Here is a 25,335-nt window from a genome sequence, read left to right on the forward strand (position 1 = left end):
GTAAATAAGTATATTATGTTAAATAAGACAAAAATTTGAAAACCTCTTAAAGTGTACGCATACTTTATTCTGTTAAGCCATATTCTATATTTTTGGTTTTCTGTACAGTAAATAGGGGAAATATTTTGAAGGAAGTGTACAATAACTAAGCTATCCATGGATGCAGCAAATTTTAAAAAATGGATTCATGAGCATTTCTCAGATTTGTCATATTATCATGTAATTATATGCTATAGTTAACTGTATGTTTCCAATAAGATTTAATACTGAAAAATATAAATAAGCCAAATCCATTTAGTGCTTTGAGTGTATTAATAAAAGTGAAATCTAGATTCAGACTCAGTAATTTCTGCACTAGCAGGTGCCTTAGTAAAGCTGCCGCCAGGCTCATAACTCCTGGCTACCCTGCTAATAGCAAAGGAATATTTCTGGAATAACCGATTGTGTCAAACTGCTTCTTGAAACACAGGAGCTATAAAATATCTAGGTAACCTAGGACTTGGTGACAGTTGATTTGTGTGTGTAACTGCCTTGTGAGGTTACTTGCATAAGTATTTGTTGATTGGTGCTTAGTTACTATTACCTCGGTGCAGAAATCCAGAGAGATTTTTGTCTTTTTGTCAGAAGTCCAGCATAGCAGTGAGGTCATCTATTTCCTTTAACTGTTTCATGTTCTTGAAGTAGATTAATATCCTTAAAACATAGTTTTAAGATGTAAACTGTAAAGTGTAGTCTTGGGTATGGTGAAGTTTGTGTTTTAGAATATTTTTATTTCTTGATGTCGGTATTCTGCTGTGTTAGCTTGGATCAGGACGCTTGAAACTGGCCTCCTGAAACTGGCCTTCCTTGAAACATCCACTGACGTGCTTTGAGTTTTGAAGTATCCTGAGCAAGCAGTTCATGCAGAGCATGAATCAACCTGCTTTCAATTCTCAGAAGCCACGTAAAGGCATTTTACCCTCCATTTCAGAAGCATATAATGATTTCTGTAGGGACTTCCAGCTTACCATATATATGGGAGCTTGATTTCTGAAAAAAATCTCGAATTTTCTTCAAGAGCTTTGAAGCTGCATCAAATGTTTCATTAAACATACATGTATATTTACTTGAAAGGAAGTCCTCCGTGTTAAAGGGCAGAGATGCAGGCCATGTGGTGACTGTGTAATCTCAATATACTGCCCACTGTGATGCTTCTCGTGACGTTCTGATAGATGCTTTTTAAGATCTTCAGAGCAGAGGCTTTTCCATGATGCTAATCATAATGCAAACGTTAAGTGACACATCATTAGCTTCTGCTGCAAGATAATCCGAGCTGGGCTGTTCAAGTGTGGTCAGAATGTGCCCCTGAAACCGTTTTAATACTTCCACCTGATTGTGCAGCAAGTTATTGAATAGAATTAAGACATTTTAGCTGCAGGTTATTTCAATGCCCGTAAACCTGAAGGTGATTTGAGAAGAGATTGGGAGAGGATTCTCAGTCTGTTTTCCACTACTCCATTGCCCCTTTTCTTTCCAGGCTGCTTTGCTTTTCTGCTCTTGTTTGGTTGTTTTCTTGTATGTAAAACATTCAGGGTTCCTAGGTTTAAATGCATAGACAGCCTGATGTAATATTTTGTTAAATATAGTGTGATGCACTTAATTTGACAATAACATTATTAATTCACTTTCGTATCTTTAGAACATAAAATGTACAATTGCAGTGGTCTAATTATCCTTTAAGAAATAAGTTGGTATTATTGGTATTTTACTATAGAATGCTGTTTGTCCATTTTAGAAAGGATTTCACCTTCCCCACCCTTGCAATTGAGCAAGTTGTGTTCCTGGAAGTCGCTGCTGGGGAGCCTGCTTGGCATTAGGAAGCAGTAAACTCTCTGCTGGCCAAGGAAGGGCTCAGCTGGGGAAAACTGAGATTGTGACACGTGTGCGTGGCCGCTGAAAACAAGGCGGGAGGAAGGGACCTGCACGGGAATGGGGTTTTGCTCAAGTCCAGAAGAGTGAGTGTGGTGGAGGTGGCAGAGAACTGCCCTGTAGCATGAATAGCATGAAAACATTAATGTCACTTGGTTTTGCATGTGTTCTGTCTTCACAAATGAGCTCTAAGCAGATGTATTTTATTCTGACATGATTCCTAGAAATACATACCACTGAGTTCACTGGAAAAAAATGACTTGCACTCAGCAGTGAGTCACAGAGCAAACCCATATTATTAAATGCTTTTAAAATATTTGGCGTTTGCTGTTAACCCAGGGCAAACTGTGATAGATACAACGTGTTTCATATAGGTCAAAACAATTCCATCTGGTGTTAAAGAAGTGATACAATGAGCTGTAAGATTCAAAGCATTCAGATATTGTGTAATTAGACTGCTGACGCCTGCGTGTCCCTGTTGAAGGGAAATCGTGTGAACAAGATCCTGTACTACTCAAACACGTTGGCATTCCGACTTTTATGCCTTAGGTGGGCAATAGAGCCTAGTCCTTATAGTAGGAGTTGCTTAGGCCCCAGACTTCCCAACATCAAATTCTGCAGCTATTCCATTAACAGTGCTAATGACTAATAGTAATACCTGTGCAATGCTCATTTACTTTTAGAATGTCTTAGGTGGTCTTATACCGATACTCTCTGGCTGAACTGAGACACACTGTTTTGTATTGGTTTATTTTTCCATGCAGTTTAGCAGAACTCTGATTATTTATGTCTTTCTGAAGTAGTAGATGATTTATTCTTTTTTATTGCAATCAAAATAATTTTGTGTTCTAGACTTTGAACTGTTTGAGCCAATTTGGGGGGAGAATGCAGCCCTGCAACTCTTAGCTGCATGAGGAGATGCTTGGGGCTAGTTAGAATCAGGTGAATTCTTTTTATGAATTGCTACTGCAGTATCTTAAGAAAATACAGCTAATGAATTCAGAGATGTGTGTTTAGAATTCGGATTTCTGGAATCCGAAAGAAAGTAGTAGTCCAGTGGAATAATCAGTAAAAATATAATTAGATTTTAAACTCCACTCTGTCAGATTTTGTCATGGGCTTTGTCATATTTAGTGTGATCTGGCGAATTAGGTAGTGTTGTCAGCAGGAGCGGGGGTAAGAAACAAGCCTAACCTGTTCATTGTTCTTTCTTTCTTTCTTCCTTTCTTTTTTTCTTTTATTTTTCCCCTTAAGTCTATAAGTTTAGTTTACAACCATCCCAAATAAGTTTCGTGGCTAGAAAACCAGCTCTAACAAAAGAAATTATTGCAGACCTGTAACTTTTAAATTACAGACTATCGGTGGTCCCTGCCAAGTCATAGTTCACACGTGGGAGACTCATCTACAACCACGATCAATAACCCCTTTAGGTATGGGCATCAACTGCATCTGTTTGAGGCATATGCATAAGATTGCTAATATGCTGCACATTGGTGTAGTGGGATTGATAATTATAGCTTTGAAATACTTAAAATTATTAACATGTTACAGGTACAAACTTTCTCTTTGCACAGCATGGACCTTAATCTCAAAATATATATGAATAAATGTCTTTAAAATGGAGTGGAGTTGAAATTCTTGGCTGGAATCCTTAAAATGATGTGTTAATCTGGAATTAGCACAATTTTTTGGAAGTTTCATTCTTTGAGACTAAGGCTCCATATTATTTTTCAGAGAAAATGGGGACTTAAGGGGTGGGGGCATGAAGCACTATGATTTTTAAGTACAAATTCTTCGGTAAATATTTAAAACAAACATTCTTAGACTTCTTTAAGTATTTTGAGTGATACAAATAGCAACTTGAATGGGTTTATTTGACTGGTAAATTACCAGAAGTTTAATTCCCTGGAAGAAAGGATAACATGACAATTTGCATAAAAGTTTCTTGTGCTTTTCTCCATGGGGGAAAAGGTTTGAAAAGGTTTGTTATAAGAGTGACTGAAATAATCTTTGAATGTGGTTTGTAACTTAGATCTCTTATGCTGCTCTAGATTTTTTTTCTTTATTTACAGTCTATTTTGGGCTATGAGAAATAATATTTTCTCCACATTTATGAGTTTACATCTAGTAAATACCTTCTGGTTCACTGAAAGGGAAATGTCTTTTAGAAATAATATTTTAAGCAAGAAATATTTAGTTAATCCTAAGTAGTACCATTATTGTGGGTTTTTTTTTGTGGTTTAATTTGAATCAGTTCAGCTAAGGGTTTCTCTTCTTGCAATGAAATGATTTTTCTCTATTTGTTAGTAATTCAGCAACTAGGGAAGCAGTCCACCCTCCATTTAGATTGTCTATAAATTTGGATAACAACTCCAACAAGATTTTCATTTTTCAAGTAACATTCAGTGCTTGTTATCTCCTTAATAAACTGAATTAATGTCAGTAATGCCCTATACAGAATGCTGTGATTAAAGGTGCATAATACCTTTTACAATCATTAAATTTATCCAACTAAAATTTAATTTTATAATTCAAGCTGAAATTCCCTAGGATCTTTTCCAATAGTAGACTGGCTCTCTTCATAAAAAGTTCTTAATAAATTACAGAAAACAGGGCACTCGAAGGCTGGGTAAAAAATGTATCCTATTATATCAGTTACTAGATATACAGTAAGAAAAGCAGGGTTTTGGGTTTTTTTTTTTTTTTTTTTTTTTTTTTAATGACAAGCTGCTAATGCTGGTCAAAAATGGATGTTATGATACAGAATTGTTGCCTAATGGTTATTGAGATGAAAAATTTGAGGGGAGGACGGTTATTCTTATAAAAAGATGGAATTAATGATTATAGAGGCCTTTTTTTTTTTTTGATTTAGCCTTTGAAAAAAAAATCTAACTCCTGTAGATTACTGTAATTCTTTTAATGCCTGTGAGTTGATTTAGTGCCTGAAGATTTCACAATTTAGAACTCTGTGGAGAGTAAGGCTAAAAGTAGGTGTGAAATGAGTGTTTTATCCTAGGATAGATTATGTCATGTGGACAAAATAAGCATTTTAATTGCGACTAACTTGATTGAGAAGCTTTAGCTGTGAATGTGCAGAACAACTTTCTTGTATGTTTGCAAGAAATTTAATGTCTTAGACACTAACAAGAAAAGTACCTTATATTCTAGCGAGACATAAATAGTATGAAGAAAATACTGCAATAAACTAGGAAAAAAATGCAACCTTCTTTTCACAGTTCAGATTATCTCATGTAAAATGCACATCTTACAGCACTTCTTGTGTTGACTGTCTTTTTGCAGAAGCTAAGAAAAATGTTAATTTTGAATAAATTTTATAGAAGGTTGCAATAATTATGCTTATTCTTTGTCAGTTTCTCTTTTCCTGCTTTTTATTAGATATATTTTTAGAAATGAAGTGGGAAAAATAGAATAAATTGGCAGTAATTCCTTAAGGCATGAATACTAACTAGTTTATTTCATTCTTTTCCCCCCCCTTCAATTCTAGAAAATGAAATAACTATTGATGATGGATGCTTTGGAGTCCATAGTAAGTGAAATATATTGATCGTTACCATGTATTTAATTTTAAAGAGTTTGAGTGTTGTGGTTTAAAATAAATGGAAATGCTAAAATAGCGTAGGAGGAATTATCTGTTAATTGTTGCTTTATCTGCTTGCATACTCGTATTTGAAGCTAGTATTTGTTAATTCATATTCAGACTGTACTCCTTTCTAACTAGATTATGTACATACAAATTGGGAAATGCAGAATGGACTGTTAGGTTTCTCTTTAAAGCTAGGCATAGCAAAAAACCTCTTTCTAGAAAAATTTCTCGGCTTATACTAAATAAACCCAATTGTACTCTTCAGTTACGCATGTAACTACCAACATCTCCTGTAAATTCAGATCTCGCATTCTTGTATGTGCATGAGTCTCCTTAAAACTCTTTGAGCAGACATAACCCACCTCACACTAAATGCTTAATCCCTTAACTTTAGGTTAACTCTTTCTTTTGTCATATCCCGTACTTAAGTTTTCATTTTTCTTCACATCTTTACCGAATCGCACGTTTTGTTGGAACTCCTGAAAACTGTGAGATCTCCTTCAGCCTCTGGTTTGGCAGCTTGTGCCTCTTGACCATCCTGCTTCCAGGCTCTCCTTTCCCTGGTGATGAGCTAGAGATACTTCTCCATGTTACGTTTCCCCATTCTATCTATCTATACTTCCAGCACTGCTTTACTGGTATTATTTGCAATGAGATGACAGAATGTCTCTATTTCGACAGAAACAGGGATTCTCAAGCTGTTCTTACGGACCTTCAGAGCTTTGAGTGTGTTTGTCCTTGTGTCTCTCAAGATCCCAGGACAAGAGACTGTTGCCTCTACCTTGAGGGATTACCTAGTTGTTGATATCATGGATAAAATTAATACTGGAATTAACATTCTGGTTCACACAGTTAACTCAAGAAGCTGCTGTTCTAGTTTGTTTCCCTTGTGAGATGGCTTTGTGTAAGAGCAAGAAAGAGATAGTCAGCAATTAAGCTATGTATAACTATCTCTAATCAGACTGTGTGGATCTCCCTTTGGAAAATAAAGTTATTAAGATGTCATTACTATTTTCTGTTGTTTAATTTCTGGCAGATGGTGTAAAAACTGTGGATGCTGGCTGGCTGACATGCCAAACAGAAATAAGATTGCGCCTTCATTATTCAGAAAAGCCACCTGTGTCGATATCTAAGAAGGAATTTAAAACATCAAGGTTTAGGTAAGAGCCTGTTTATCTCAGTTTGCAATTTTAATTTTCAACACCGGTGATTAATGTAACTATTAATAATTCGGGTTGCAAATATGGTAGCACATCAAACCCAATTTGAGGTGCGCAGACACTTTGTAAAAATTTGATGATTGCATGAAATCAGTACTATGTCTCAGTTTCCTCTTTTGTTATTGATGTAATGTCAAAAGAGTTCTCTCTGTTTCTGCAAAGGAACACAAATAATGAAACAATTACTGCTCACTTAATGCTCGTCAATTCTTGCCTTTCTGATAATTGCGTTTCCAAACTACTAAAAATATATAAAGTAGATATGATGGCCCAGTTGAAATAATAGACAACAGGCTTCTTTCACAAATATTTCTTCCATCTTTATCTTGCTGTTTCTTGCTTCTTGGCAGGAACTGTGGAATTCTTAAGTAGTTCTCTGCAATTACATCCAGTGGGTGTTTGTTTGTTTGTTTTTTCCTAACTTCTGCCAACAAGCAGAATGGAAAGGCTGTGAGATTAGTGTTAGGGAAAGGCAGAGGGAAAAGGCTACCTTCATTTATTTATTTATTTTGCTACTACTTTTTTTTCTCTCAAAGCATACAGAGCCTGCCCATTTAAAATATGGTTAGTTTTCTAGTGGCTTACAGATCTCCAGTCAACATGGATATAACAGCAGTCATTAACTGCTTGCTCCATATATACATCACTTTGTTTTTAATTGCAGAGCTGTCCTCTATTGTCCTACAGAGTATTAGAAATACACAAAAATTCAGTTATTGGTCTTGATGATTATTATTTTCAGTGCTTCTCATTAGCTTTTCAGCTTTATCAAAGTCTTTGGTGACAGGTTGTGTATTTGACAGCCCAGAAATTTAGCGTGGGAGTGACTGCAGCCTCTTTGACCATTGCCCCCTCCTTTCACACCTTCACACTCTTTCACACCTGCCTACCTTCCAGTTTCGGAAATGACGTGAACATCCTAAAACCTGTCTTAAATAGGATTTAATCAAATGGTAGTCCCAAATTCTCCTAATGGAAGTTGGAGTATGCAGTACTCTTCTGTAGATGGTGATGGTGAGCAGATTTATGACCTTCTGTTCTAATCCTTTTTGTCTCATTCTTCAGTGTTCTTGAAGACGCTTCTGCAACTTAACAATTTCTGTTTTGTATTTCTGCATGAGTAGAGTAAAATTGACTCTAGAAGGCCTAGAGGAAGATGACGATGAGGAAGAGGAAGAGGACCAAGATAAAACATCCCCTTCTTTCCCTCGGAAAATGGCAAACACTCTGGAGATCTCCTTAATAAGTAACAATGAATATAAAAGTCGACACTCTCAGCCAGAATGTGGCTATGCTTTACAGCCGGATCGATGGACAGAATATACTATACAAACCATGGAGCCTGATAACTTGGAATTAAACTTTGATTTTTTTGAGGTATGTTTTGTTACTGCAGCGAAATAACTTGGTCTATTTTCTGGAGTTAAAGGAGGCAGTTTCATATAAACTCATGTTCTTGATTCTTTGGATCCTTGAAGACCAGTTAGGACACAGTTCACTATTATAGTTCCATTACACAGAAAGATTTGAGTCTTCTCTGTACGGCACTAATAGTTTTGTAGTTTCTATTTATGTAGAAGTCAATATGGACTGAAATCTTAGTGGGCAGTATTGCATATGTAGGTAGGTTGGTTTGATTTTTTTTTTGTCCTGTATCCAGGCATAAAATTTACTTACCCTTTTTGAATTGAAATAATATGTATATAAGAACTAGTTAAATTACCATTATTTGATCTTGATTTTCATTTATAAATAAATATTTCTCTGAAGTAACTAATGCAAATTAAAAATGGACATTTGCAAACTTTCACTGTTAGTGATTTCACACTGTCTTTTTTCCTGAAACGTTTTAAAATGTGAAGTTCTTTTTTTTTAAAGAAACAACTTTTATGCAGAGGAAACTTCTAAGCATTCCCCTTTTGATCCAAAAATGCTGTTAGATCACTTAATAATTGTATAATAATTGTAAAATAGCCACGTAGACACTGAATTCAATAATGATCTAATCTGCATTGTGCTTGCTAGTGGCCTTCTCCTTCCCTGATGATTAATATAAAGTCACAGAGTTGTTTTAAGCATACACACACACACACACACACACACACACACACACACACACACACACACTTTCATTCATGTTTGTCCTAAATATGACTTGGGCCTTTCATAAGAGAGAATATTGCATATATGCAGTTTGGGTCTGAACAACTTACTAAATCTAAGAGTTTTCGAAGACAATTGAACGTAACTTTCAAGATTTCCACCAGCAATTTCATATTGCTGGTGGTAAGGTGCAACATAGGGACTAACACAAAACATGTTTTGGCCTGAAGTTAGTATTTTCTGTAATGCACAGGAGATTTGTGTGTATATATCTTCCTAAGAAGATTAATTAAATTATTTATTTATTTAACTGATTTATTTTAGGAACACCTGTGTGAGAAAGTGCTACAAGGAGATGTGCTCCCAGGTCATGTGGCTTCTGCCTGCCTCCTGTCATCCACCATTGCAGAACAGGGAAAGAGTGCTGGAACTCTTACACTTCCCATCATGAGCCGAATTACAAGGAAGACAATTGGGAAAGTTAGAGGTATAATTAATGCGAAGAGTGTGCACAACTTTATATGAAATCCTGTGTTTTCTATTGGCACTTGAAGCGTTTGGTATTTTTCTTGTAGTGGACTACATAATTATTAAGCCAATACAAGGATACACTTGCGATATGAAGGCTTCATATGCAAAGTATTGGAAACCGAGAACAACTCTAGATGTTGGGCACAGAGGAGCTGGAAATTCTACAACTACGACTAAGTCAGTCAATTTTTATTTTAATCTGTTTTTATATCTTGCTTGTTTTTGCTGACATCAGTTGCAGAAGCAGCCACTTTCAAATTAAAAGCCACAACACAATCAGTTAAGTCACTTGAATGTCAAACTTGGACAACCTTAAAAACAAAGACCTTCAACCTGTATTTCGTTTTTTTTTTAATGGATTTCTGTGTTATCTTGCCCCTAATGAATTGTATTTCATTGCTGTTATTTCAGACTTGCTAAAGTTCAAGAGAACACTATCGCTTCTCTGAGGAATGCTGCTAGTCATGTATGTATGCACATTTTCACACACGCCACTATTCATGCAATTAAAACTATTTGACTTCTGTATTTAAGTGATTGAGTAACATAAATTTTAAATGTAGTCGTATAAAATAATGTGGAAATCAAGGTGCCACTGTGGCAATTCCCTGAAAGATTTGAAGGGAAATAAAAACACAGTTTAGATTCTCATTCTTTAAGTTCCTCAAAAAAAAAAAAAGCCTAATATGTTCCTGTGTTGGTTTTAATGCAGGGAAAATTTGAATCTCATCTCTGCAAGGTTGTGAATAATTTTGAAAAAGTGAATAAAATTTGCCTGTTCGGAGTCTGCTGATATACTCATGGGTGTATAAGGTCTTCTCTAAGGACTGTAGAGTGCCTAAAATTGTGCAGAAATTTCAAAAAATAGGACTTCTGAAGTTAACGTGGAAAAAAATACTTGGGACATGAGTTGGTAGAATAAAATAATCTTTTGTTCCGGTGGCTGTTACAGTGAGGACTATAATGAGACTCAGTTTGAGAGATGCTTGGTCCAAACGCTCCAGTTCTGTGATCGAAGTGCAGTCAGTTTTGTTCCTTCCAAAAATCTGAGTCACTGAAATCCCTGTGATCTATGATAAGATGGAGCTGAACGAGGAAGGCAGTGAGGCATTGCAGAAACGTAGCTGAAATCTGAAGCAAGTTCTGAGATTGCTTGTCCAGCTGTGGTTGCTGTTAGATCACCTCATAGCAGCCTTTTCAGGCACCAATGTAATACCTATTTTTAGTTGCGCTTCCCTTTTCAAAAACAGATTATTTGCTGAATATCCTTAAAGTTGTTCAAGGATGGGAGCTGAGCTTTCTGGACTGTTATGCTTACTGGCTCTCAGATCCTGAACACTGTATTCCATGAGAGTCAAAACTGAAGGCTCGCTAACAGTTGCCAGAGTCATTTGGAGCATACATTGAATGCTGAGGAAATCAGTCGCCAGTTACCAAAAGATCTTGGTACCAAAAGAGAAATATTTGTCACATTTTCAAGTTGAAAAAGCTGAAAGCCACTGCTATGAAACCTTTCTGATGAGAAAGCTCTTTTTTTAATCTTCCTTCCTTTTAGGTTTAGTGGAAAACAAAAACATAGAGCTAAAAAGGGTAGGAGAGTACTGAATCCAACCATTCCTTGCACACGTGTATAACATACTTCCATTGTGTTAATCACAAGGGGCCTGAGAGGCTTCTCAGTATTTGGAGTATCTCCTTGAAGTTTTGCAAATCTGTAGCAAAACAAAAGCTCATGAGCCCTCATTCACTTACTTCTTGATTGAAGAGAAAGAGGGGACTGTCATGTTGGCATTCCTCTGAAGAGAGTTCACAATACTTGAGTTTACTTGAAGAATTACAAGATTACATAAGCAGTAGGTATCAGAGTTGTGTTATGGTAGCTTAAATACTCTTCTACTTTTTTTTTAAAATTATTATTATTATTTTATAATGCTTCGTTGAACTTCATTTTAACTATTAACTACCAGTTAGCTTGCACTCAGCTTCTGGTGCATGCCCAGGACCTGTGGACCTTACATTTGATAATTTGTCTTCTGAGTTTTCTACGGTGCTGTAGTCCTTGTGTAAAAAGAGTTAATAGGGTTTTGTTTTGTTTTAATTCTTTGCAGGGAGCAGCATATGTGGAATTTGATGTACATCTTTCTAAAGATCATGTGCCTATTGTATATCACGATCTCACGTGTTGCATGGCAATGAAAAAGGTAACTAAGATGATGTCTGTATTTCATCTTCAATTCCTGAAATTCAAATTCTAGGATGTCTCAGAAATAATTCTGAGAAATCAAGGGGGGAATTGGAAATAAATATGCAACTTAAATGTTATCTGAATATTTAATTTCTATAAAATAGAGCAAAAAAATTGAGTGCTTTCTTTTGATGTTCTAACAGCAGCATCTCGGATGCCTCATTCAAGTTTCTTTAATCATACATTGTAATTATCGTTAAGGATTTTTATTTAAGTTATAGTTTGCAAGGAAAATGGAATGGACTCCTACTGGTCATATACTCACAGAATAAGTGCACTAACTTTTATTGAAAGTTACTATGAAAAAACATTGGAGACTATGATGACTTTTCTGAAAAATCAAATTCTATTTTTTATATTGGAAAACAGAGCATCTTATTCATATTGTAATATGATGTGACTTACATCCCTATCAGTAAAAGAAAGGGAAAAAAAAGTTGTATTTCATATTACCACCTTAAAGCATGGAGTATTTTGTATACTTTTCAATGATGCTTCTTTATGTAATATTCTCTTCAAAGAAACTGGATACTGAGCCCTTGGAACTGTTTGAGATTCCAGTCAAAGAACTCACGTTTGATCAGCTGCAGTTGTTGAAGGTATCCTGCTTTGGCTTGTACCATATGCTAGATGTAGGGTATGGATTGGAGTGTGAAACTTCCTAGATGATGGGAGAGAGCATAAGTTGTGGGAATTGCGCGAGTAGAACCAATAGGTAATTCCAATGATGCTGCTGCATCATTTTGCAGCATCTTTAGAGCTCAGGTACAATGCATTTCTCATATTTGCTGGGAAAATGGACCAATGAGCTTGCATAGATCTGTACTGAGTAGCTGTTAATACAGACCATATTAAAAAGGGAGCAGAAAAAAGACTGAAAACTAGTGCTAGGAACTGTTTATACCTCACGTGCTGGAATCTTTGTTGAAAAAAGATTTCAGTCACAATGTGCATGTAGCTTTTAATGTTTCCCTGCTAACAAGAGAGGCCCAGGTTATGATGACTGACTTCTTGGACATGTGTTTGGAGGCACAGATGGTCCATGAGTCAACAAGATGGACTGGATGAACGGGCTAGAATTAATTGATAGTTTTTGATTGCTTTGGGTATCACTGTGGCTTCCAAAGGGAAACTCTTTTCTACTAAAAAGGGGGAATGAAACTGGGCTACTGGAGACGCCAGCTGCACTATTTGCCCTCAAAGCAACCTGCACTGACTGGGTCAATAATTTGTTCTTCTCACTTAAAATTTCTTGTTGTCTTCCATAACCTGGAGAGGGAATTTGAATGGAGTGATGGGGTTGATCCTATATGGAGCCTGTATGTGGCTATATCGACTCTTGTCAGCTCTCTATCTGTGATTTATTAAAAACAGGCTCTAGAACCTCACAGAGGAGGAGGTTTCATATTCAGACTTCCTCACAGCTTAATGTTATGTTCTACCAAGGCTCTTCTATCCTTGAATTTGTTTTCTGAATTAAGAATATTAAGATAACTAAGAATATTCTTAGTTAATTTTTTTAGCTTTCCTGGAAGTCTTTAAATTGTCATTTTGAAAGAAAATTGTCACTCACATGTTCTGGGATTTCTTTTGTGTTTTGGAATTTTCAAAAACTCTGCTTATGAGGAAGCTTTAAACTTAAAAAAAGTAAGGAAAATTAGTTGTATTTTATATCTAGTAAGACCTCTAGGGCTCAAGCATTTGTTAATTTGATTCTTTTTTTTAAATCTTTTTTTAGCTGGCTCATGTGACTGCCCTGAAAGTAAAAGATCACAATAGTATGTACTACCCGCCAAAAGTTTGGGATTTATTTATTTATTACTATATAATATATTCAGTGATTTGTTCTAATCGTTTGTGCCTTTTGAAGGCTGAGAGTTCATTTCCAAACATTTGAGGGACTTATTCCAATTAAGGGTATGCTGCAGAGCTTTTTGCTGGCATGTAGATGCCTGGACAGATGTTACTGCCTTGGAAGAGGGGACAAGAGGGTTAGCAGATACAGATAGATCTATAAATACATCTATATGAATTCCTAGCAAATTTCCCCCATATTTCCCTCCCATACTTCTCTTGACTGTAGCTTTTTAGCAACTAATAAGAATTTCTGTAGCTATTAAAGGGTGTGGTTTTTGGGGTGCCATAAGTCTAAGGCCATAATTTGTGTTTGTTATGGGGACAGCAGAATTTGATGAAGTGCCTTATACATCCCACCTGCCAGGGAAAAGATAAAATAAATAGTAAGCTGTGGCAGGCAAGGCCACTTCTGCTAGAGGTGGGATAGCGACTGAAATGGTGAGAACGGGGTGAGGCTGCTTCAAATAAGCATTCTGGCAAGATTTGTAACAGGGATTTTTTTTTTTTTTTTTTTTTTTTTTTTTTTGCCTGCTGGTGAAAAATGGGAATTGGCCACACCCCTGCTTGGTGTATGTTGGTGTCCTAGGAAAGAATTAAATAATCTGTAGACCTGATTCCAATTTTTAGTTTTTAGAAGACCTTACAATTTTTGAAATAGTCTTTTTGTGTTGGGAGCAGAAATGCCACTCTTTCTGTTTGAACCAATCTTTTATATTTTATTTCAGCATCTTTTAAAGAAGAAGAAAACTTTGCTTTTGAGACCCAGCCATTTCCTTCTCTGCAGACAGTAAGTAGTCCATATGGAGCAGTAGAAATGATGATTATAAAACATGAAAGCAGACATTTTTCTTTCAACTTTTTACCTGGCAAGGAATATAATTCCCTTAAAGTTCCTATACTCAGCTGTATTTTTACTGTCTAATCAGATGACTGAGTAAAGTAAATGGATTTATTTGAACTACTGAGGTTCAGTGCTTCCATCTGCTTTGCTTCCCAAAATTGAATTTCCTTTTTATAGAATACATTATAGAATACATTATGTATATATTATGTTTTTCTGTATATGTCCTCTTCACAGGGTTAAAGAATGACCTATTGATTTTCTTGTTTCCCTGTTTTCAGTAGCTCTTGGTTTCACATTCTGTTTCGAATTCATCTTAAGGTTAATAGTTCCCTTAGAAATATTTCACATATTTTTTCATTGTAATAATGTTATTTTCATGGATTTTATACAGGGATTTTTTTTAACTTTACATACCTTTTGCATTCGGAAAAACTCCCCGGAGAAGTATAAAATATTTCCTTTATAGGAGAAAAAATAAGATATTACAAACAAATTAATCTGATGAAAGATACTCCTCTGCTCTGTCACTCAGGTTTTGTATTTACACACATGTTGGGGTGAATTAACTTTTATGTGTACTGTATTTAAAAAAAAAAATCATCAAAATGTTATCAGTTTTTCTATAGCTTTGAACTGAAGTAGAAAAGAGATAAATTTGCTTGTGTTAAAGACTTAAATTCTTTATTCTACTATTAATCTTGGGGCTTAAATTATAGTAAGTGTCCCCAGTATTTACACTTACTAATAGTACTTAATTGCCCTCCTTAGCTGTGTGGTTTCTTCAGAATAATATTTTTTTCAGGTCCTGGAGTCCGTTTCTGAAGATGTAGGGTTCAACATAGAAATAAAATGGATCTGCCAGCAAAGAGTAAGTAAATGTACAGGTTTGTTACTTTGTTATTTCATGGCTAAAGCTTGTCATTTGACAAGGTAATTTGAGCTGCAAACCAAAACAATTATTATTTTGTTTGTTTGGTTTTTTTTTTTTTATTGATGTTTCTCATTACTTTCTTATTTTATTATAATCCACTGTCTTTAAAACTGAGTATAATGGCGCTAATCCTGCAAATAAATGCATAAAATCTTATGCCTAGAGTAATAGGAAGTGTGTAAAGGTTTGAGCTTACAATGCAGGTCTAAGGATTTTAGGTAGAAGATCATTTTTTAAGGTAAACGAATCCCAACAAGTTGGGCATAACTGTGCATATGAGGAGTGAGTCTGTCATGCAGACACCTCTGAGAGTCACTTACAGCAAGATTTGTAACCACTATTCTTTTATTTTTATAAAGTAAAAAGCATTTGCATTTGTGTTTTAAAAATACCAACGCAAAACAGCTGCAGTTTTAATGATATTTTATAGATTTGATATGGTTTCAGAGTTAGGAAAGGTTTCAGGCAGACTTTCCCTGTGAACAGAAAGGCAATGACCTTTCTTAGTTAATTTTGTTAAAAATCAAATTTCAGCTGCATGCCTTTCAAAAAAAACTCTTGGGGCTGCCAGTAGCATTTGTTTGACTGAAGCAGTGACTTTTGTATTCAGACTTACAAGCTGAATTTTCAGTTCATCCAGACTCAATGAGAGATCCTTGCTTGTTAAAACCATGTTAGTAAGCATTAGCTTAAGTGGTTGAAACTTGTCTTTTTTTTATAGGATGGACAGTGGGATGGCAACTTGTCAACTTATTTTGATATGAACCTCTTTTTAGATATTATTCTAAAAACTATTTTGCTAAATGCTGGAAGAAGGAGAATTATTTTTTCTTCATTTGATGCAGATATCTGTACAATGTAAGTTAAGAAGTGATAAATCTTTTTCTTCTTTTTATTAGGTAAAATCAACATTAGATCTAATTAACTTCTAATAGAAACTAATTGCATGTTTCAATTAGACCTAAACTTGGGATGCTGGAACAGTTGGGAATTGAAACAGGAATAAGATTCCTTTGTCATCCGAGTCATGACAGGAATAGGATAGGTGAAGATATCAAAAGCAAGTGAATTTCTGATTGCTCTGGTCTTTCTTTTTCTGGTCTTTCTTTTTCTAAAGTCCATTTAGATCATACTTAAGCACATACAAGCCTAATTTACAAACAAAACAGATTTTTGTTAATTTTTTTAACCGTATCTGCCTTTTAAAAAGGACAGAAATTAAATGGCTTTGAATTAGCTGTACTTTGTCGTTTTTTGGTCAAACAGTTTGCTTTTTTGAATTGACGTATCGAAGCTAGAGACACAGAAGCAGCACAGGAGCTGAACTGGGAAACAGACAGTTGGGATATGCATGAATTAATTAACAATCTGCTGCAGAATTTCATAACAAGAAGTGATCTTAGCCGTATTATTGAATAGCTCCATGGAAAAGATTTGATAAACGAGAATTTCAGTGGACAATCATTTCATGAGAGACTGCCGAGATGAGGTACCATGGAAGGGTAAATGAGTCACACAAAACCTAATGAGTTTAGTTGTAAAGGGTTAGCTGGCAAAAGTGTCAAAAAGTGCCTAATATCTCATCTCCCCAGTTTGCTTCCATCTGTTGTCGTTTTATACCACTGTGCTGGTATCTTGCCTGCAATGTACACAAAAAAAGGTCGTGTGTTGTAACTTAAACATACGTGTTAAACTCCTACTGTGAATGTTCATTTTACTGCCAAGTACCTTTAAAAAGAAAATGATAGAAGTGGGTAGTCTGCAGAGATTTACGTGAACACAAGGATGTGGATTTAAGTGCTGCTTGACCTCCAGCGTCCCTTAAACTGGGTATGTTAATCTCTAATGACAGTGGCAAAAGGAATGGTGTGATGCATGGTTTAGTACTCTAATACTGCCTTGTTGTCTCAGAAGCAAATGAACACACACTAAAGGCAACAACTTAAATGTCCTGCTCTTTAACACATGGACTTTTTTTTTTTAAACAGGATTCGGCATAAGCAGAACAAATATCCCGTATTATTTCTCACTCAAGGAGAATCTGATTTCTATCCAGAGCTTATGGATCTTAGATCTCGCACAACTTCAATTGCTATTATTTTTGCCCAGTTTGAAAACTTACTGGTAAGCTCACAATTTCTCATACTACTTTGCGGCTAAATGAGAGTAACTCATTACTGCTTGTTGTAAATGCATAATTCGTTACACTGATAATTAAAACGATAAACAAAAAAAATGCCTCAGCATTTAATAATTGCCAAAACAATGCCCATTTAATGCCCATTATTAAAAAAATACAGTTCTGTCAGTTTATGATTCTTTAATTGTATTAAATTGTAAAGAACTGCAAGTTTCAGAGTGTTTAAAAAAGAAAAAGTTGATATTCTAAGAGATTTTTTCAGAGACTTAGATGTTAATTCAGGCCTTTTATATTGCAGGGAATTAATGTTCACTCCGAAGACCTGCTGAGGAATCCAATGTTTATTGAACAAGCCAGAGCTAAAGACTTAGTTATTTTCTCGTGGGGTGATGATGCAAATGACCCGGAGAACAGGAAGAAGTTGCGAGAATATGGTGTTCACGGCCTAATATACGACAGGTACATCACTTGGCATTTAAAATTATAATCAGATTATTGAGGATAAAATACTGTTGTATCCTGATTCTTGTAAAATATCACATTGCTTTTTAACTGACTGGATGCAGAGTATCTTCCTTTCATGCAATAAACACAGAAAGTCCATAAACTAATATGGAGAGTTCAGAAAGACTAAAACTAATGAAAATGCTTTTACACTCTTACAGCTGTACAAATATATAAGTATTTACTGTATAAATATATATTTTTCAGATATATAAAAATAACTTTTGCTTCTCCTGAGTTTAATGCAAATACAAGTTTAAATAGGACTGAAAGTGATTCTCTAAAGAACTAATCCATGGCATAAACATATAACATACTGTTAATGTTCCTGATGGTAGTTTTTAAGCTTCATACATGATAGGACGAGAATAAATTTATTTAGCAGCTTGGCTGAAATCTTTCTGCATTTATGGACAGGAGTAGTTAATACAGCTTAAATGAATGACTTTTTCTCACTGTTCTGTTTAGTTGTGTTTCAAAGCTGGGAGTTCATGTGTACTCATGCTGTTTTTCCCATTAAAATCAGTTTGAAGTGATTCCCAAAGTGGACTTCAAAATGAGTCACTTTGGAAAGTAGTTGCTCTGTCTGTACAATTCAGGCTGGTATCAGAAGACTATGACAAAACCTTAAACAAAAAATGTTACTCCAGTTTCTTAAACCAGTCAAAACTTTCTGATCTTTTATCCACAAAGATATGAAATTAATAGCCAGAGATAGCACATGGGTTTTATGGAAATAAATTCACTATCACAAAGTGAATGTTGAGTTTGGGGAACTGTATAAGAGAATTAGGAAAAGGAAGACTTTGTGAAAAATTACAAAGATTATGTAATTGGGAAAGAATTAAAAAGAGAATTGGAAATGTTGAGTAAAAGAAGACATTTTCTAGACGTACTTGCTTAGGGCTTTGCTTATCTTCTGTTTACAAAATGAAGTGAGAAGCAAGTCAGCCTATCCAGAGGCAACAGAATATTGTTTGCTCTTATTATATAGGTGTAGACTCCTCATGTTAAATGTTATATTTCTCTTACAACTTGACTTAGCCCCTTTAGTAGATGGAAAAACATTTTCTTGACTGACCACTGTGCAGAAGAAATGCTGCTCTCACTCTCGCACACTCGCTCCTACCATATGTTTGGCTCGAAACAGTCGATATCTAGAAGAGAAGGGCTTTTAATCAAATACTTATTACTTCATCAAGTGATCTTGTAAAATGCCTGTTTATCTGATGTCCACAAATGCAGTATTTTAGAGTATTTTAGATGGGATAGATAGGCACTACCGTGGGGTTTTAAAATGAAAAAAGAAGAAAGATGTAGGCGACTGCTTGTTGCTTTTCAGAGTTGACTGCTCAATAAATAGCATTGCATGTGTGCTAGGCCTACAGTTCTGCTAGGTTTCATGTTATTTACCCTTTCATATTGCTTGGTGTGTTTAAATTGTAATATGCTGTCAGAACATGTTTTATCTCGTTGTTGCCCAAAGTGCTCATATACTTCTAGGCCCTCTGGATTTAAATGAGTAAAAACTGGTTATCTTCCTACACTATTTGGGATGTCTAAATTCATAGCAACACTCAAAAATACAATTTATATTGAGTCTTAACATCAAATCCTCAGTAGGGGTATGCCACTTGGTACAAATTGCCTCAGATATCCCAAACTGGACGTTTTGAAATACCTGCTAGTCTTGGATGGTATTTCTAAGTGTAAAACGGCAGCAAGGCTGCAGTCTTCAGCTAGAGCTGAAATGAGCTCGTGCTGGGTAAGAGGCAGTCTCAAAACATGTGAGAGGATATGGTTAATATCAAGAGTTTAGACTCCTAAAAATGAGAATGGGCATGGTGAAAGTCTTAGGAGGGATGCATCCCTATTTTGTGGTGTTTGAGGTTTAAAGAAATATTAATACAGAGGCACATTTTAAGCAGAACTCAGGGAGAGTGAGAAAGGTGGAGAAACGCCTGTTGCTAGACCTAGAAAGAAGCGGATATTGCAGTTATCTGACCTATTAACATACAGCTAATACATGAAGGTTTTTTTGTCCTCTAGAGTGAATATTTAAGGCCAGGTTCAGATATTCATCAAAAATTGCTGTGCCTGGTTTACACTAGAGCTTTTCGTAAGCCACCTTCATAAGCTTTGTTTGTCAGAGTATATTAGGAGCTAAACATTTGATTTGCATGAACTACACATGAGATTTGAGTGAATCTGGGGTGGTTGCTTGGTATTATTATTGTTGCCAGCTTGTAGTAGTTATGTCAAATACTATGAATGGTCTGGATAGAGATGATTTCTATAAGCAATTTTTTCTGAACTTTAATCATCCATTTAGAGCTGTGCAAAAACATTCTAGCTACTTGAGAAGATGGCAGAAAAACTCCGTGTCCTCAATACCAAAAAGTTGCTGATAACAAGTGTGGGGCAAAAAAGAGAGCAGGTAGGGGGTCTGACTTTGTTTTGCATGGAGAAAAACTGCAAGCCTGCATCTGGGAATAAGTTATCAAAGCTGCTAAAGGCAACATCTCACTGAGGAGGAGGATTTTGGATTTTGTTTTGTTTTCCATCCAGTCCTTTCTCCACTTGGGCTGTAGCTTATCAGACATACGGTAAGCCAGTGAAACAGAGGGTGGACTAGTGCAGTTTCCAGGACAATATTCTGCTGCTATTATTATCATTATTATTATTAATATTGCTTTACCTGCTTGTGTTAAAAGTGAGACCTATAGGAAAAGTCTGCTGTGTTGCTTCAATAGCCAGGTTTCTATTCAAACCAAAATCCAGAAAAGTATTTTAAGGGCAGAATTGTGCATCTTTTGTCCAAGCTCAAAGTTAATCTCATGCTTAAATACATTTTTAGAGTGGTGCTCAGATTATTTAGAGAGGAAATTTTAACCTATTAGCTACTGCTTTTCAGTTAATGAACAATCTAGGAAATAGTTCTGTGCTTGAATTTACTTAAAAAGTAAGAGCTGTCAATCCTGTGTTTTCACACATGCTGGTATATGTTAAATACCAATGTGGAGAGGGGGTGGATGCTAACATACATTTGAATGATCCTCTTTTTTTTTAATTTATTTTATTCACTTTACACGAGCTGAGTTTTGTTTGCTAAAGAAAATACACAGCTGCATGAAATGGTTAAACCAGAAATCCTCAAACATTCTTTAAACACTTCCTTAGGACTCCGTGTTGCCTTTGCAGATTCCCAGCCAAAGCTCTGTGCTCTATTAGTTGAACGAATTTTCCAGTAGTTAACACAACTTTCCTTGGCAGTAAAAGCAAAAGAAATTACACTTTCAGTACTGCTGATCCTGCATTTTTCAGCCAAGCAGTAGCAAGGGAAAACAGCTGGGACTGAGATTTGCTGATATACACGTGTTTTCAGAGGCTGCAGAAATACATGGGAGGAGTTCAAAACATCAGTTCCATTATCACTGCATAATCCTGAAAAGTCCTAGAAAGCTGTTGTATAAAATACAGCTTAAAAATATGCTGGTAGGACTTCCCTGCCTGCTGATGGGTTTTCCTATTAATAGGAAATTAAAAGTAGGAACTCTGGTTCAGAGTGTTTTCCCTGTTTTCACTTTAGATGTAACACACACATTTGAGTTGGCTGGTTGCAGTGGAGCTTGGCAGGCTGAATTTTTCCCAAATCTCCATAGAAAGGAATTGAGCATCCAGCCAGGATTGCAGAATTTACACTTGCTCCAGCCAGGAAGCCCCGAAGCCCCTGGGAACCGCTTCGCTGCTGCCCTTAACAGTTCCTAGAGTGCATTGCTGTGTGAGACCAGCACCCAACTTAAATTAAGTGCCTGCACCTGAGCAGTGTCTGCATTTCCTCACTCCGAGCTCGTCCGCTCCTCACACTCTGGCTGAAGAACTATTTTAATTGCTTTTTGACTGCACTCAATTGCCATTTAACTGCACTGCATGGACCTGATGCCTTGGGCTTCCCGGCACGCCGTAACTTGGCTCACTGGGCTGCAAGGGGCGCCTGGCACTTCATCCTGCTGCGCTCCGTTGTTTTGGGTGTGACACTCGTGTTCTCCTTGGATGTGCCGTGAAATTGAGGCATGAAGGGAGGATGCAGTAACAGCAAAACACATCTGGAGTGAATCATAAAGGAAAGATGGGCTGAATCTACAGAAAAGACTGAGGCAGAAGCTACAATAGTTTCTTCCAAATGTTTCTGGTCTCTGGTGACTTCGGAAGGAGATAAAGCAGGAGCGTTTTTATGTTTTAATACCACCAACTCCTTGGCTTTAAAGGTAGCAGCTGCCACAGTATTGAGAATGGCAGAAGAAACTGCAAAATTCTGGATCTTTGGGAGGATGGAGTCCTGTGGAAAGGTTAGGTACAATACAGGAGGTGCTGGATTATTTCAGTTATACTCGACTGTTAAATTGGCTGCCAAAGAGGTTCTTGAATAAATTGTAGTCCAAATACTGCAGCTTTACACAAGTCAAGAAAAAAAAAATGGAAACATTATAAAGAAACACTTAAGCAAACAAAAACTTAAGCTTAATGATGTATACTGATAAGCTTTGTATTTTAACATCTATCAGATTAAAAATACAGGTATATCAAGACTGAAAATACTAGAAAACAGATTAGAAGTGTCATTCTCATTTGTTTTTCCAACCATTTATTTCTTTTCCTTCTTAAGTCTCATACTTTTATGAAAAAATACAGCATATCCAACATATATAATGGACATATATGTGACTGTGTATATAAATATATATGTTTTATAAATCTGAAACACACAGTTCAAGTACTTGATTAATTTGTTGGTATTTAATGAAAGTGATCTCCTGAAATATTCAAAAATAGGATTTTTTGTAAGATGTTCTGAAAAATAGATCTTGAAAAAAAAATAGTGGTCATGACAAACAGATACTGAAAAAGATTCATGCTGATGTTATTGGCACATAATACTTGTTCCAGTAAGATCTTACAAGCATCTATTATGTGGGCATCTAACTAGCACAGAAATAAGAATATTGTATGCACATTTCCTGCCCTGATGCAATCTTCTACATAACTGTATTAACTTTCTTTGCTTTTAAGCTACTTCATAATTCTTGGTGCACTGAATTTATTATTCACTCCTTTGCATCCCAAGCTCTTCTAGAAAGAGTAAGTGCCATCCCTGGTGTTAGGTAGATGTGAATGGTTGTTCAAATAATCTGCTTGGGCCTCTGAAGTTCCTTGGTATTTTAGTTTGAAGCCTGAAATTCCTTCTTTATTTCACTGTTTTTTCTGCCCCAGGAGGAAAGTGATCTGGAAAATGGCATTTCAGAAGGGTAAACGATAATGCCAGTGGTGAGCTGGCAGTGAGCTTCTAGCTGCTGTGGACAAGGGAATATCATTTTATACTGCAAGGGTAGAGGCAAAAATGACAAACGCTGCCCTCAGTCATACAGTAGCTTCACGTGGTCTGCATTTCTGAGAGCTGCCAGGTTGTATTGATGAGTGTGTTGTGTGTCTTTTCTTGTTTATTCAGGATATACGACTGGAACCCTGAACAACCCAACATATTCCAGGTGGAGCAGCTGGAACGCCTCAAGCAGGAATTGCCGGAGCTGAAAAGCTGCGTGTGTCCCTCAGTCAGCCACTTCAAATCCATATCCCTGTGCAAATGTCGCCACAGCCGCCGGGAAGTGAAAGGTGTCGATAACCTGAACAGCATTCACGTCCCCGGTGAGCGATCCTAGGCAGCGTGGCGCTCGGTGTCTGCCTGGTACTCGCCGCTGGAGCAGCGCTGTCGATGCCTTCGGGAGGGTTTGTGTGGTCCCCGAATAGCAATAACCGCATTCCTCCTTCCTGAAAATCCACATCCTGCACAAAATGTCCAGCCACTTAAGATTTTTTGTTCCAGTTTACATAGACAGTTTTAACTTTTCCATAATCAAGTCTCAAATTTTAAAACAGTATTGGCACCAAATATTTTAAAGAAACCTTATAATGCAAGCAATCTGAGGAGCAGAAGGCTCAAACTAAATTGTAAATACTAAATTGTAGAGAAGTTACAATGATCTGATACCGAAACCTCTGAAAATTTGTCTTGGCTTTTATCTGACTTCGATACTAATCTGACAACAGCAGATTAAGGGCGTGATTGTAATATATGTGTAATCAGATCTGGCCTGAGTAAATTGGTACCTCATACGCATGTATTTGCACTGACAGATCCAACTGTACAAAGCTTTGTGCCATTTTATAAATATTTATATATATTTTTAGGTAAACTGCAACGCACACGAACTCTTTTCTCCCCCTTGTTGGACATTGAGGCTGCTGCCATCGCTTTGTGGTTTGCCAATCAGCAGAGTGCTTCAGTGTGAAGGGTGAACCCCAAGTAGGGCCTTTTCACTCATCTTACCCAGGCCTGCTAAACTTCAGAAACATTGCTGGTAACTTTTAATATTAGCAAAAGTACCAAAACACCTTCAGTGGTTAAGAATCTTTTTTGCACAGTATCTTTAATAGATAAAATAGGTACCGTGCACAAACTTTGCAAAAATGCATGCTTTAATTATTAAGCGTGAAACTTTGGTGTTTGCAGAGGTCCTTACAGCTCCACGGTGCTAGTTAAGAGTGAGGGTGTGAGGACTAACTAAACTACATCATCCTCTTTGCCTAAAGCCACAAGCCTGCTGCTCGCACGCACCCGAGGAAAGGCAAAACCCTGTGGTTTGACTTAAGTCATACAAGCCACTAGCTTTTGTATTTTACAACACGTGATTTTTCAGAGCAAGAGTCACCTGTGTACCGAGTTCAGGTCGGTATTTGGACACCCATCCTGACACCCATCCTCCGTAATTTATTACAAGGTCGTAGTTTAGGACTCCTACTAGACCTAAGTGCATGCCCCTTCTCCTCCCAAAGTTGCAGGTCCCGCCAACGCAACAGCTGTAACTTTCTACCGAAGTGTTAATGTATAATAAGAATGGAAAATATTTATTTTATTTTTCTCTTGTTGTAAATTGACCAGGAAAACTACAGTGTATATTATACTCTTTGTGTACAGTCACTGCTAGGTAGAACTGCCTGTGTAAAGAGTTTGGCCGTTGCAAACCGCTGCTCGGGCGGCCTGGGACAAGCTGCTGCTTTCACCTTGTCTCGTGCATCTTACTATTTAAGCGTTGTCCGCCGCGCCTAGCAGAGTAGCGGTAGGTAGGTAGCCCCAAGTTGTCTTTTATTTAAAATAATCACAAGCATAAAGTGAATTTTAAAACGCCGCTTGGAAACGTGTGAAGTCTGTTGGGGGGCTCTGGGGCGGGACCTCGCAGCAGGCGGGGGCGCCGGGGGCTGTGTGAGCAGGTCCCGGCTCCTCCGTGGCCGCAGGGTGCAGCGAGGAAGGGGGGAACCCCCACGCGGGACCGCGGCTGCGGGGGGACGGAGCCGCCTCCGCGGCTCCCCTCCCGCGCTGCTCCCCGCGGGGC

The 25,335-nt window shown here is 36.8% G+C and overlaps 1 protein-coding gene across 3 annotated transcripts in view; it reads left to right on the forward strand.

Annotated features, from left to right (window-relative positions):
* GPCPD1 (glycerophosphocholine phosphodiesterase 1) overlaps positions 1–25,025 on the forward strand; it is a 39,564-nt gene extending 14,539 nt beyond the window's left edge. For all 3 annotated transcript variants that reach the window (XM_026033963.1, XM_026033964.1, XM_026033967.1), the window contains 16 exons: positions 3,263–3,338; positions 5,414–5,455; positions 6,549–6,672; positions 7,857–8,109; positions 9,160–9,322; positions 9,411–9,543; positions 9,778–9,832; positions 11,475–11,567; positions 12,133–12,210; positions 13,350–13,389; positions 14,194–14,255; positions 15,115–15,180; positions 15,965–16,101; positions 17,232–17,367; positions 17,682–17,842; positions 23,394–25,025. In XM_026033963.1, the coding sequence (XP_025889748.1) occupies positions 3,263–3,338; positions 5,414–5,455; positions 6,549–6,672; positions 7,857–8,109; positions 9,160–9,322; positions 9,411–9,543; positions 9,778–9,832; positions 11,475–11,567; positions 12,133–12,210; positions 13,350–13,389; positions 14,194–14,255; positions 15,115–15,180; positions 15,965–16,101; positions 17,232–17,367; positions 17,682–17,842; positions 23,394–23,604 (1,830 nt within the window). In that variant the 3' untranslated portion in view covers positions 23,605–25,025. The remainder of the gene's footprint in view (positions 1–3,262; positions 3,339–5,413; positions 5,456–6,548; positions 6,673–7,856; positions 8,110–9,159; positions 9,323–9,410; positions 9,544–9,777; positions 9,833–11,474; positions 11,568–12,132; positions 12,211–13,349; positions 13,390–14,193; positions 14,256–15,114; positions 15,181–15,964; positions 16,102–17,231; positions 17,368–17,681; positions 17,843–23,393) is intronic.
* The last annotated feature ends 310 nt before the right edge of the window (positions 25,026–25,335 follow it).

This window comes from Nothoprocta perdicaria, unplaced genomic scaffold (genome assembly GCF_003342845.1).
Source record: "Nothoprocta perdicaria isolate Ctin4 unplaced genomic scaffold, notPer1 scaffold_138, whole genome shotgun sequence".
Classification (NCBI taxonomy): Eukaryota; Metazoa; Chordata; class Aves; order Tinamiformes; family Tinamidae; genus Nothoprocta; species Nothoprocta perdicaria.